Raw genomic sequence first — 15507 nt, 5'->3', positions numbered from 1 at the left:
TCATCAGCGCACCCCCAAGTCTCATGTTATTACGCCTGACGGCTGTATTAAGATGAGGCCGATCGTGACGCTGAAACAATTCCACGAAATGCACATTCGTGTTGCCAGTCTGAGTGGCTATCTTTTCCAGGTCACCATCTATGTTATACTCCCCATCCCTATCAACAGTTATGTCCAGTGGTAGTTATCCTAGTATCATCAGGTGTGCCTCAGTCGATGTAGTTCTGTACCAGTAGCCGTCAAACTACGGACCAAATCAAGTATTCGTGCGGCCTGCGATTCTCAGCTATATTTTACAATAATATGCATCTTGCAACAGCCCGAATCCAAAAACGTCAACCATCGTTAATAATATCTTAAGAATGTAGTTTTCGTGGTCAGTAACAAACAGAAATACTTACAAAGACAGTATTATTTCAGGATGTGATTAATTTTAATTGACGTTGATTCATTCTGCCATGAACTGAGGGTAGAAGGATACGTGGCACAGCTGATACAGGCTTAGAGTGTACGAGAGAGGGGAAGATTTTGACGTTTCTCTCCCAGTAGTGACAACTGCAGGCGTGCGCGAACTTACCAAGCAACAGCTTTGACATAAATTTTGACATGTGAATAACATGGATTCGTGAGTGCACATTATAGAGACGACAATCTACAAACGCGGTTTACATTTGTAGCATGGAATATGAAATTACATTGAGGCTACTGTAATACAATGCAATGAGTAGAAGAAATATGACATTCAAAAAAATTTAGTAAACATTTGTGATAGTGTGTCATGTTGCAAAAGGCATTTAAATATAGAACAGATACTGTCATTAATCAGTTAATCGCCCGCTCTCGTAGACAGCACAACAACACTTCGACAGTCACAACTCTGGAATCGCTGAGGGTGGCAGCAATGTGAAAAAATAACTAAGAGGCTGGCGACCAACTCATCACATCTTTACTGTCGTTATTCTATTAGGGACGCATTAGATACTAATTTATGTAGGTTACCAGTTAATAACAAGATCGGTACATATGTGGCCCATGTAGCCGTCGTACAATGTCGCTGATGGATACGCGGAATAGAATTTAACTGAGATGTTTCAATAGGATCAATGTTCGGGTTCTCGTGGAGTTCAAATGGTTCAAATGGCTCTAAGCACCATGGGACATAACATCTATGGTCATCAGTCCCCTAGACTTAGAACTACTTAAACCTGACTAACCTAAGGACATCACACACATCCATGCCCGAGGCAGGATTCGAACCTGCGACCATAGCAGCAGCGCGGTTCCGGACTGAAGCGCCTAGAACCGCTCTTCCACAGCGGCCGGCTCTCGAGGAGTCATATTTTGACTAACAATCCAGAGAAAATTTACGAAACGGATCAACTAGTGGATATTCTTCCTCTTAGTACGATCTGTGTCGAGTGTAATATCGCTACGAATTCGTACATCAATAATCGATTAATACTTATCACCTATAAGTTCTTTCTTACAGTGGGCCAGGATACAAGGTGATTGAGATTCCCAGAAGTCCAATGTATCTGCCAGTGACCGTTCAGATATTAGAACATCACTGACCAGGATGGAAACTGGTTGACTTTTGATAAGAGGAAATTGTGGTACATTATCTTAATTTAAAGCGCTAACAGCAGCAAGAGTACGGAAATTATATACTTGTGCACCGGAAGCACAAGGCGATACCATTTCAGAATTACGACTTCCTCAAGTTGATTGCACTGAAACCTCCAAGTGACAACGCTTGAAGTAACAACACCAGTTTGATATGAAGAACGAATCACTCGTCAGGAATATATTTCTCACAAACTATTTGCTTCGGCGATGTCCAGTAATAACGACAAGATACGAATACTGATTCAGCATCAAGATGAGGAAATTCCATGTAGCTGTCTCCTATACTTGAAAGGCACGTTTATGAAGAATGATGCTAGTGCTCCAGCAGAAATATTGCGACTTATGCGTATTGCGTTCGCTTTCCTGTTTCAAGAGATACGGTGTGAACTTAATGGGGCGAAGTCGACCGAGCAGGAAACAATGGATCATATCAAATCTCACAACATACTGTCTCTGGTTCGAATTCGGACCTGAATGTTCTACAAAACACAAGATGATTTATTGACGGATGGATAAGTAATCATTTTAGTGTTTTAAAAATCAAATAAAAACAGTTGCAATAGCGTTTTCACATTTTTATTCGTTAGCAACGTGTTTCCACCCTTTCCTGTGACTATCTTGAGGTTTTTCCCTGCCGTTACGACTACTAGTGGCGACAGTCGGTGTTTAAAGTCTTGTCGACGACGCACAGCTACATATACAGGGGGTGGACAGAAAAATGGAAAGACCAGAAACGCATTACCGTGTCTAATGTGGTATAGGAAAACCGTTGGCTTTCAAAACACCTTCCAGTCGTCTCGCTATCCACCGCCTCGTCTTTACCCACATTTGCCACTATTTTGCAGGAAGATGTTATAAGTTTCCTTTGCAAACCTTTGGGCTTTGGGCTACAAAACCTATTGTTCAGCATAATCTCCGTTCAATCTGACAGCCTTACCCCACCTTACTGGAAGAGTCTGTATGCCCGCATGGTTCCACTCTGCTGGTCAACGTCGGGGCCAACGTCTTGCTGCATCAATAACATTCTCATCATCCACGTACTGGTTGGCGCGGAGTCCATACTTCATTGGGCCAAACAAATGGAAATCCTCTATTAGGCGGCAAGGAATCCAGCGGGTACACACCTTTGAGTACTCCAACTGGTGGATGAGTGTGTCAGCACTAACAATAAATATGTCCAGTTGAGCAGCGAGGTGTCTGACTGCGATCCGACGATCACCACGAGTGAGAGTGTCCGCACACTTCAACATTGCAGGAGTCACAGCCAGCCGGCACGCGGGAGATGAGACAGGTTTGCCCAACCTTGTTGCAATGATGACAGACGCTTCGACAACGACTCACCGTGCTTTTGTTCACTGCAAAATCTCCGTAGACACTCTACAAGCGCCTAGGAATATCTGCGATGCTCTGATTTTCCGCCAAAGGAAACTGAATGACAGCCATCTGCTTGGAAAGCACCTCCGTTAGGGACGACATTTTCAAGGCTACGTATAGCGCCGCCAAGTATCGGAATTCCTTGAAACTATAGGGGCTGAAGCGGGAATATTTCATGATGTCCTATAATAATTTCAGAAACTAGCAGAAAAAAAGAAATATGTTGCATTGTTTACTGAACGCCCCTCCTAACTAACGGAGCTTGCATCACGATCAGACTAACCTCATGGTTTGAAAATTGTTCAAGATGATGTTAATCACCGTGATTACAAAGGCGATTGTGGTGTTACTGTGTAAATACACTACTGGCCATTAAAACTGCTACACCAAGAAAAATTGCAGATGATAAACGGATATTCATTGGACAAGTATATTATACTAGAACTGACATGTGATTACATGTCACGCAATATGGGTGCATAGATCCTGAGAAATCAGTACCTAGAACAACCACGTCTGGCCGTATTAACGGCCTCGATACGCCTGGGCATTGAGTCATACAGAGCTTGGATGGTGTGTACAGGTACAGCTGCCCATGCAGCTTCAACACGATACCAGACTTCTTCAGGAGTAGTGACTGGCGTATTGCGACGAGCCAGTTGCTCGGCCACCATTGACGAGACGTTTTCAATTGGTGAGAGATCTGGAGAATGTGCTGGCCAGGGCAGTAGTCGAACATTTTTTGTATCCAGAAAGGCCCGTTCGGGGCATGCAACATACGGTCGTGCATTATCCTGCTGAAATGTAGGGTTTCGCAGGGATCGAACGAAGGATAGAGCCACGGGTCGTAACACATCTGAAATGTAACGTCCACTGTTCAAAGTGCCGTCAATGCGAACAAAAGGTGACCGAGACGTGTAACCAAATGCACCCCATACCATCACGCCGGGTGATGCGCCAGTATGGCGATGACGAATACACGCTTCCAATGTGCGTTGACCGCTATGTCGCCAAACACGGATGCGACCATAATGATGCTGCAAACAGAACCTGGATTCATCCGAAAAAATGACGTTTTGGCATTCGTGCACCCAGGTTCGTCGTTGAGTACACCATCGCAAGCACTCCTATCTGTGATGCAGCGTCAAGGGTAACCGCAGTCACGGTCTCCGAGCTGATAGTCCATGCTGCTGCAAACGTCGTCGAACTGTTCGTGCAGATGGTTGTTGTCTTGCAAACGTCCCCATATGTTGACTCAGGGATCGAGACGTGGCTGCACGACCCGTTACAGCCATGCGGATAAGATGCCTATCATCTCTACTGGTAGTGATACGAGGCCGTTGGGATCCAGCAAGGCGTTCCGTATTACCCTACTGAAGTCACCGAGTCCATTTTCTGCTCTGGATTGGATCTCAACCAACGCGAGCAGCAATGTCGCGATACGATAAACCGCAATCGCGATAGGCTACAATCCGACCTTTATCAAAGTCGGAAACGTGATGGTACGCATTTCTCCTCCTTACACGAGGCATCAGAACAACGTATCACCAGGCAACGGCGATCAACTGCTGTTTGTGTATGGGAAATCGGTTGGAAACTTTCCTCATGTCAGTACGTTGTAGGTGTCGCCACCGGCGCCAGCCTTGTGTGAATGCTCTGAAAAGCTAATCATTTGCATGTCACAGCATTTTCTTCCTGTCGGTTAAATTTCGCGGCTGTAGTACGTCATCTTCGTGGTGTAGCAATTTTAATGGCCAGTAGTTTACTATATGTAGAACGAGTCGTTGCGATCTCCGGATTGTCGATGATATTGTCCGCAGCTTCCACCCACAGTCTTTTTAGACGACGGGGAATTACGCTGCAGCATGTTAACCACACATGAGCCGAGACAGACGCTGAGCCCGGAGGCCGGCGTCGGCGTCGGCGTCGGCAGCGGCGTCGCGGCGCTCATGCGCTGCTGGCGGCGCCGGCTGCGCCGTGGGCGCGTGGCCGTGGCGGCGGCGTCGGGCCGGCAGTCGCGATGCGCGCCTCCGCGCCGCTGGGGCCGCCGCTCTGCCTGCTGCTGCTCGCCTCCGCCGCCGCCCCCGACACGCCGCCCCCGGCCTCCGTCAATGGCGCCGGCGCAGCCGCCGGTAAGCAGTATTCCCTCTGCACGCTCTGCCGCGCCACAAGTGGGCTTGCGACAGCACTGTGGTGTTAAATGGTGCAATGGCACAGCCCTTGTTGTAGGTGCCTTTGTTCACGGTCAGACATCGAGACGACTTCTACCGAAATCGACTACGGTCGCGGAAGCTAATTCATACACAAGTCTAGCTTATTGTGGAGTTTCTGTTTCCAAACAATTAATCACAGTACTAAATATCATTACTTGTCGAGGTGGTAGTTCGCCCGTAATTACATTATGCTACTGATACGAATGCATTTTACTAAGGGATTTGAAGATGCTTGTTCTAGCACTACTTCATTATCGACATCTTTTTCTCTAGCCCCATTTGACGAATTAGAAGGAAGGTGCTTAATTCTCTTTCAGAGCAGTTGCTCCCAATTACGACAGATTTCGACAAATTTGTCCCTTGCGGAACTTGACTGCATTCTGACTTTATAAGACCTCTCGGCTCCCGAACATGATTGTTAAATATTCACCTGTGAAGATGTCCACATTCTACCACAACGTTATTATTTTGACAAATTTTGATTAAAAACTTGATTATACTTACTCTATATTATTTATATTCCATTGGCAAAAGTCCAAAACTCTTCACTCTCATGTGCACCACGCTTTGCCTTTACGATGTCTGGGATTTGTGTCTTACACTTGCACGTTATCAGTCAGAAATCAACAGCTAGTATGGCTGTTAAAGCATGCCAAATGCGTACTTTTATAGAAAGTCTGTTTCTAATGTTTACAGAACGATAAAATATGTTGGTGTTATTTTGTTAACTAGTGGCTGCGATTTAATGTTCTGATAATTATATTACGAAGTTCAGAGCACACGAAACGCGACTTGCTTGTAATCGGTGAACTAGTGATATGCTTGACAATTGCCACAACTGCACTGAATCAGTGAATAATAGATGTTTTTCAATGGGTATCAATCCTATGTATGTGCAATGAGTACTGAATAAGTACGTTTGCAACAGTTACCCGTGTGACATCAGTTTCAGACTGCAATCATCTTTAGACGTAATCTACTTATGAAATAGTGCTCAGTTCTATAAATTTATCGTTTTGTTGACAGGAAACTTTTGTTTATGGTGTGAAACACCTTAGCAACTTTTTTATACTTTTTTGTTTCTGTGAAACTGGACGCAGCATGATGACCCCTTCAAATACAAACTAAATCTTTTAGTGGAGTGTCTGAGTTGATACATCAACAATTCTTTAACAAATGAATATCATTATTAAGTAAAATACGTATGCGAGTGGTCTCTTGGAGTAATTGTAATATTTTGCTTTGAGAATTATATCTTTTCCAAACTTCTTGTTTATTTTGGGGCGCTTATTTTTGCTTTGACTATCGACAATTAAAATCAACGCTGATGAAACCTCCTAGCGGTGTCGGTCGAGTAACAGCGTCGTGTTGGAGCGCGTTTCAACAAATTTCATTCACATGTTTGTTATTGTGTTTCTTTACTTACTAAAATTAACAACCCAACTGCATGTATAAATTTTGCTGAGAAAGCCTTCATTCTCAATATGATATTTTTCCGGGAGGAGAATGTTTATGGAACGCTTCGTAGAAATTTTCGTATGTCACTGGATTCTGAAGATAAGATTTAGAAAGGGCTCGTCATCATTTAACGAGCATCGGAGTAATATGTTTTGAGATGATGGTGAAGCATCTATCGTGAACTAATGACGGGAAAGTTAACTTAACATTACTCTTTTATGGGTATTCCTGACATTCTGTTCCTATTTATTTTAAATCTTAAAATGTTTGGATATTGCGTATTTCTATAAGATTTGCTAAGAGGCGTCATCGTCGCCCTCCTCTTTTAAGATTAGTTATTTTTAAAGTTTCTGTCTTGGCCTTGAGTCATTTTCGAGTGGAGCAGAACATAAATTTCATGTCTTAGCATACTATCGGTAAAAGACAAAAGTTTCGCTGTGTTCCATTTGAAAATGACAAAAGGCTGAAATTGCAAACGTGGATTTTAAAAATAAATAATCTTAACAGTCGAGGACGACATAGACGTATTTTAATTTGATTGTGAAGTGTACAGAAATAGTAAATTTTTTTTATAACAGATTGTATTTGAAGTCTTAGTTGGCTAAACATATAATATTCTTGTAAGCTTTGAGCTTTTCCCGATGTAAAGACTGTCCGAATAATTTACCATAATCATCGACAACAGTGGATTTCTCGGCAGGCAGCCGACACTGAAGACAAGAATATTGAGTATGGAGTGCAGTTTCTGTTTTACCCGAGCACATTCCCATAAACTGTTTCAATTGAAGAAATATGATCAAAACGGACTCCACACGTTCGGATGTATGTGTTCCACGAGGCTTTACGTCTGTCATTGATAAAGAAAACTTGACTTGACTTGACTGTTGGTGTTTGGAGAAAAAGAAACTTTACTGCAAGTTTACTTAGCAACTACGTCATACTCCGTGTTCAACACTGTTCTTGCATGTACATGTCAAATGTGTGGAGGTGCTGAGATGCTGTCACCTCAAGTGAATATTAGTCCAACCTATGAAACTGAAAAACTTAAGAAGTAAACTAAACAACAATGAATCATTGACTCTACTAACAAATTGCTTTACAAAGAAAGTTGCTGATAGACTGAAACAGATTGTCGTACCTGGCACAGAATCCGAGCCTTGCCATTTGCGGGAATGTTCTTAACCGCTGAGCTTTCCAGGCACACCTGTAAACCTAATGCAAAATTTATCTCGTTATTGTCCACGAAAGGTGAGGACCCGGACAGCTTCAGTCTGGAATATCGCTTTTCTAATAGACCATGAAAGGCAAATGTCAGAAGCTGATAATAGACAGGTGAATTTCACTGTAATTAAACAATTACACTCCTGGAAATGGAAAAAAGAACACATTGACACCGGTGTGTCACACCCACCATACTTGCTCCAGACACTGCGAGAGGGCTGTACAAGCAATGATCACACGCACGGCACAGCGGACACACCAGGAACCGCGGTGTTGGCCGTCGAATGGCGCTAGCTGCGCAGCATTTGTGCACCGCCGCCGTCAGTGTCAGCCAGTTTGCCGTGGCATACGGAGCTCCATCGCAGTCTTTAACACTGGTAGCATGCCGCGACAGCGAGGACGTGAACCGTATGTGCAGTTGACGGACTTTGAGCGAGGGCGTATAGTGGGCATGCGGGAGGCCGGGTGGACGTACCGCCGAATTGCTCAACACGTGGGGCGTGAGGTCTCCACAGTACATCGATGTTGTCGCCAGTGGTCGGCGGAAGGTGCACGTGCCCGTCGACCTGGGACCGGACCGCAGCGACGCACGGATGCACGCCAAGACCGTAGGATCCTACGCAGTGCCGTAGGGGACCGCACCGCCACTTCCCAGCAAATTAGGGACACTGTTGCTCCTGGGGTATCGGCGAGGACCATTCGCAACCGTCTCCATGAAGCTGGGCTACGGTCCCGCACACCGTTAGGCCGTCTTCCGCTCACGCCCCAACATCGTGCAGCCCGCCTCCAGTGGTATCGCGACAGGCGTGAATGGAGGGACGAATGGAGACGTGTCGTCTTCAGCGATGAGAGTCGCTTCTGCCTTGGTGCCAATGATGGTCGTATGCGTGTTTGGCGCCGTGCAGGTGAGCGCCACAATCAGGACTGCATACGACCGAGGCACACTGGGCCAACACCCGGCATCATGGTGTGGGGAGCGATCTCCTACACTGGCCGTACACCACTGGTGATCGTCGAGGGGACACTGAATAGTGCACGGTACATCCAAACCGTCATCGAACCCATCGTTCTACCATTCCTAGACCGGCAAGGGAACTTGCTGTTCCAACAGGACAATGCACGTCCGCATGTATCCCGTGCCACCCAACGTGCTCTAGAAGGTGTAAGTCAACTACCCTGGCCAGCAAGATCTCCGGATCTGTCCCCCATTGAGCATGTTTGGGACTGGATGAAGCGTCGTCTCACGCGGTCTGCACGTCCAGCACGAACGCTGGTCCAACTGAGGCGCCAGGTGGAAATGGCATGGCAAGCCGTTCCACAGAACTACATCCAGCATCTCTACGATCGTCTTCATGGGAGAATAGCAGCCTGCATTGCTGCGAAAGGTGGATATACACTGTACTAGTGCCGACATTGTGCATGCTCTGTTGCCTGTGTCTATGTGCCTGTGGTTCTGTCAGTGTGATCATGTGATGTATCTGACCCCAGGAATGTGTCAATAAAGTTTCCCCTTCCTGGGACAATGAATTCACGGTGTTCTTATTTCAATTTCCAGGAGTGTATTTGGCTTAGACCTAATAGAGGGAAGTACTGATAGACGTAAAACTGAAGTTACTCACGACTTTGAGGTCCAATTGGTAAATCCCATAGTTATGTTTGTCAACACATTCAACAACAAACAGTCGGCAGCAATTATATCAGTTTCAGTCGAATTAGTTATTTATGGACTACTAGAAACAGCATTCGAGATTGTTGTTAATACAAAGAAAACTTTTTGAGCTATTTTTTCGATTTCCTCGGTAAATGTTTCAATCCCCTAATTGATGTTTTCCATCAGAACCACTTCGACTTCGCACTGGCTGCCACAGGCAGTTTTCGAAGACTGTGGCTATAAAGAAAAAACTTTGACGTTAATTATCTCATTATTTTTGTTTGGATGACGTTTAATCATTACTTTCTGACTAATCGTCGACAAAAAAAGTAAGAAGAATTTTCGTCTGCAAATCATCTGTACTTTGGCAGACAACGTTTCCATATATACATCGAGAAGTATAAGTTTATAGTGTTATGTGTATAGCTGTTGCATTACTGACTGGTTGTTATAACTGGATCAACGTTTTCATCTTCAGCATTCATAAGACATTTTCGGAGGCCTCTGAAATTTGAGCCACGTAAAGTATCAAGTCAGATGATCGTGATGGCCAGATGAGGTTTTCTAAAGCGTAGTAATCATTTGACTGGCAATACTTCGAAAGCAGTTAGTGAAAAGCGTATCAAAATCCTTATAGTTACTGACATTAGCCTTCACACACAAACAGAAAAACTTTAAGTCACCTCATTCAGCCATTTTTCACGAAATATTTATAAATTATATATACAAACTTTTTTCTACCTACTAGTAAAAACTGTACCAAAATATCTAAAGTCCCTGTGGTAGTCTCTGAGATTAGCCTTTCACGCACAGGCAGAAAAAGCAGCGAGGTTCTTTAAATTACAAAAGGTGTATATACCTTTAACTTCTGGTCAAGCGGTGGAGTTGCGGTGGCAGATACAGCCTCTTCTTCAGTTGAACAGCTCTCGTTTCCAGTCATTGCCACGAGATGTCACTCCAAATACCAATTAAATATGGCATAGATAAGAATACATGTATTACACACTCATCATCACTATAATTACTAATTATATACACAAACCTTCCTCGTCAATCAGACTGTCTATTAGTGAAAACTTTTTCAGAATCCTACTGTAGTTCCCGAGATTAGACTTCGTATAGAGACAGAAAAACGCGGCGGGGGACTTTAAAGTAGGAATATGTCCTTGCTGATCACTGTAATCACGTTATCTGTAAGAAATTCAACACACCTTCAGTGAAATCGGTGAACTGTAAATTTATCGTCATTTGTCTAATAACTAGTTTCGTTATCTAATCACAATAATTAGACGAACTTTTTATGTTTGGTCTTCGACAGATGTGGTACCTTTCATGTCGCTAAGCGATAGTAACGACCACGTTACTGTTTTGAAAGAGAGTATAGTGAAACTTGGAATGGTCTGTATGCAGATTTAGACTAGACTTAGACGAATCTCGATGATGAAGTCTTCTCGGGTTATCAGCTGGGACAAGGAGTCCGCAGAACGACGCCTTGACTCGGCTTAAAACCCGAGAAGACTTCATCGTTGGAACGGTCTATTGAAATGGATGATATAAATTTGTTTTAAGTCAGAAAAACGCAAAAAATACCTTCTCTTTCTAGTGGTACGACGCAGCTGATCACATTTTCGACGAAAATCACTCTCTACCCTTCCTCCGTCCAATGTAGTAGTAGACTAAGTTGTTTGCATGTTTCGAAACACTAATGATTATTCATTGCAAATTTAGTGCAAGCAAGTAACATGCAAGCAACGAAACAACGTATGCAAATATTTTGGTGTTGGCACTTATTCCTTTTGTACCAGCTTACCTAACACTTGCCGAGACATCAGCTGTCTTTTTTTTCAACATGATATTTCTCGAAATCCGACTGCAGCGATTGAAAAACTGCTTCTCCATTAGGCCTACTTGTTTCTGAGCCAGAAACGGAAAGTTACACTTCTCTTTCGAGCGAGCAGCCACTTGCAGTTGATGTTGGAAAAAAATACGAGTGGGAGAAAGAGGGACCTCTAAATGCTAATTTCCGGTGTGGAGCGGGTTAGCTAGCCTCTGTTTGGACTGGATGCAAATGTAATAAAAGCGAAGACTCAAGTTGTTACGGCCAGAGAACAGGCAGCGACAGAAGGCACGTGTGCTTTTCCAATGCACGCCACCTCTGCGGAGAGCTGACACGCTACGCAGCTGTCAGAATTTAGATTGATGTGATCCGCTGGAGATACCGTCGATTTCCAGTGCCTATTTTCGTCTGATACGAATTCCAGATCCTGTGGTTGGTATTTTACAGCTGTTCCCCATATCGTTTCGCTGAGGACGATTGAGACTCGCGTTTCGCTGTTTGATACACATGTTTAGAGGGAAATAGGGTGAATGAAATCAGATAAGTTCGTTTTGTATGCTGATTATAAAAACGTTGCGATAAACAGCAAGTCAAATGCATTTTTAGAAAGAGCTGTTAGTGGAATTTTCATGGAGGTTGGTAATGAATTTACAGCCAACTGCCTGTCATTACACCATCAACAACTTCACTACATGCAGTTCAGAACCTGCAGGAAGTTTTCACCCAACATACACATGAAATATGAGATCGTACGGGTAGAATACTGGCAACAGAACTACCGAAAAGTTCAAATAAATTTTCATCAGACACAGATGGTTTAAAAGAAAGAAAGCTGGCATCTTTTGATTACCTTCATTCCGTAATGCAATATGGTATAACATTTTAGGGTAATCATGAAACCATGGTATCCGGGTTCAGAAGCATGTAATACGAATAATTTGTTGTATGAATTCAAGGAAATGTATGTTCATAAGGATTTAGTCACTCATTTCGGTCTAGAAAAGTGATCATCGTAAAATGTGCTGTGCTTCTCATGAGCTTATCCAGAAAATTGAAGCTGCGTACTAGAATTTAGCAGACTTCACTGTTACCGTTGATTTTTAAGAAATCTTAATAATTCTACAGTAATATGCGTCTTGTGTTTCTTCCGTCTACAACATCGTGTATGTCTGCGAGAATAATTGCACACTTCCCTGTATATTTCTTCTTCCTCTTTCTTGTTTGCTTTAGATCGTAATGTAGCTCCCTCGTTGCTTTTTTATTTCTTCCGTCCATTCCATGGCAGCACGAGAGTTCCTGTATCCTGTGGCACTCAGAAAGCCACTCAGTTCGACTGTCTACGAATATCGTAAGTCAAACGGCTATTACTTTTTCGAAATGCAGATGTGAATCCAGCAAAACATTCGTCTAGTTGAATGAGAATACTGCCAAAAACACAAAAGCAGCTGCTCTGTGTTTTGGACTACAATTTTTAATTCGATGCGCACGTTCGGTGCTACGTTCCTACATCTATTAGGTAGGGCTTAACGGCCTACACTGTGTTGCAGCCTATGCAAAGAACAATAGAGGAAAAGTCTGCTCCATAATCCCTTATTTTCCTACTGCCTGAAAAATATGAAACACCCAGAAGGGGAGGAGGAAACGAATATTCAAGGGTTGGGGGGTTATATGATATTATTTCAGTGACTACAAAATCGATCTAAGTTACTAAGACCTCAATAGAGGAAAACTCAGCTCCATAATCTCTTATTTTCCTACTGCCTGAAAAAAATGAAACACCCATAAGGAGAGGAGGAAGCGAATATTCAAGGGTTGGGATGTTATGTGATATTATTTCAGTGACTACAAAATCGGTTAAAGTTACAAAGACCTCTGCAGTGTGAACCCACTTACCTGTAAGATGTTGCACCCTCTCTGTCCTGGACGCGTGCACTGATTCGGCTGGGAAGGATGTCTTAAGCAATTGTATACTCTCCTGAGGAACGGTGGCCCACAACTGTTATATTTGGTCCTTGATATCCTGCATGCCGGCATTGGGACACAGTTTACGTCCGAGCTGCGCCTCACATGTTCTATCAGACACAGATCTAGCGATCTTTCTGACTTCGGGAGTATTTCAATATCACGCTAACAATCCACCAAGACACGTGCCTTGCGTGGATGAGCATTGTTCTATTGAAAAATTACACCACGATTCTGTCCATGAAGGGACATGAGGACGCATGATGTCCACCACCAGCTGTGACCCAGGTGTGACCTGAAGTCATACTCGACGACTCGACACACTACAAGCTCCGTGAGTAACATCGCTGTGCTTCTACGAAACATTGGAAGAACGGGACCTCTCCTCAAGTCTCCGCCATACACGCCCCACACCCACCGCATACACTGACGACAGTCGTAGAGGGTAGTGTAGAACAGCGATTCATCGTTGAACACAACGTGACGCCATTCATCATCAGTGCATGCTTCCAGGTCACAACACCACTTCAAAGGCGCCCATTTGCGTTGTTCTGTTAACGGCAGCCTACGCATGATGGTAATTCTCTAGGTCGGCTGCTTCTAGTCTCCAACCAATGGTGAGGGATGAACAGCATATTGCAGCCCATTATTTTTTGTCGCATGGCTGGCACAGATGTGAAGAGGTTACGATGTGCTTGGTGCACAATACAATGGTCCTCCTGTGTAGTTGTCTGACGTGTTTGGCTTCAACCTTGACGACGAACATGCCTGCCTCCAAGTTCTCATTCAGTGCATCATCAGACTACTATCACATCCGAATTCCCCACAAATACGGATACTCCACGCAATTCGACCAGACGGCTAAGTGGAGCCCACAATGAGGCCACTTTCAAACTATGTCAGCTGCCGATAACACTATCTCAGACAAGTATGCGGCTTCTTCGTCATCTGTAAACAATGGTGGGTGATATTTATCGAAGGTCTGCATATATTTTGCCACATACGAGCATACACTATCCCGTTGAAATGTGACACGCTGGTCGAACGATGCCACCGCTTCGAGTTACAAAACAGCAGATGTCATAACTACACTGTAAGCGCAGGACTGGACTGAAACAGGTACGATGTATCCAATGGGACCCTAAAACACAACACTTTGCGTATTTCTTCGGTGCTGCGCAATAACATATGCTGCTGTAGCGTTTAAGATTCATGCTGCCATTGTCGTACGACTCAAGGTGAAATCGTCTAAAAACACGTTCGTATCACCAGCAACGGAGATCAGGCGCCAATGCTATTTAGAAAAGAACACAACGGCATGCATACTCGCAGATATGACGCGGAGATGTCGACGCAGATAGGCCCACAATTGTTTCAGCTTGGAAGCAACACTTGGGACAAGAATGTATGGTCTGTTACGCCCATAAGAACGAGGTAGGGTGGTGGTGGTTCCGTTTCATCGCCATGTTATAGGGTCCTGTGCAGCATTGAGACAAAGGACCACCTTCTATCCATAGGCTCCAATCTATCCATCAGGTACGAAAAACTTAAATTCGAAGGACCACGTAGATAATATTTTGGGAAAAGCAAACCAAAGACTAAAATTTATTGGCAGAACACTTAGAAAAAACAACAGGTGTACTAAACAGACTGGTTGCACTACGCTTGTCTACCCCATTCCCGAGTATTGTTGTGAAGTGTGGGATCTGCATCAGACAGGATGGAGGACATCGAAAAAGTTCAGAGAAGTGCCGCTCGTTTTGTATTATCGCGAAATAGGGGAGAGTGTGCCACGGGCATGATGTGCGAGTTGGAATGGGATCCATTCAAACAAGGGCATTTTTCGTTGCGGTAGGTTTTTCTCATGAAGTTAAATCACCATCTTTCTCCCCAGAGCGTGAAAATATTTGTTGGCGCCTCCCTACGTAGGGAGGAACGATTATCATAACAAAATAAGAGAAATCAGAGCTCTTACCCGAAGATTTAAATCTTCATTTTTCCCGCATACTGTTCGAGACTGGAACGGGGCAGAAATGACTTTAAGGTGATTCGATGAACCCTCTTCGAGGCATTTAGTTTGATTTGACGTATGTAGGATGAAGCGGCGAGTGAAAATTTGTAGCAAGACTTGGGAACAAATTCTCATTTTGTTCGTCATTGGTCGT

At 44.0% G+C, this 15507-nt stretch overlaps 1 protein-coding gene across 1 annotated transcript in view; it reads left to right on the top strand.

Moving 5' to 3' along the window:
* Window positions 1-5020: 5020 nt before the first annotated feature.
* The window catches only part of LOC126455015 (lachesin-like), a 1274520-nt gene continuing 1264033 nt past the window's right edge, over window positions 5021-15507 (top strand). Inside the window, exon 1 of the mRNA XM_050091143.1 lies at window positions 5021-5132. Coding sequence (XP_049947100.1) covers window positions 5021-5132 — 112 coding nt within the window. The remainder of the gene's footprint in view (window positions 5133-15507) is intronic.

The sequence above is a fragment of the Schistocerca serialis genome, chromosome 1 (genome assembly GCF_023864345.2).
Source record: "Schistocerca serialis cubense isolate TAMUIC-IGC-003099 chromosome 1, iqSchSeri2.2, whole genome shotgun sequence".
Lineage (NCBI taxonomy): Eukaryota > Metazoa > Arthropoda > Insecta > Orthoptera > Acrididae > Schistocerca > Schistocerca serialis.
The sequence above is the reverse complement of the archived record's forward strand: the minus strand, read 5'-3'. Positions and strand labels throughout refer to the sequence as shown.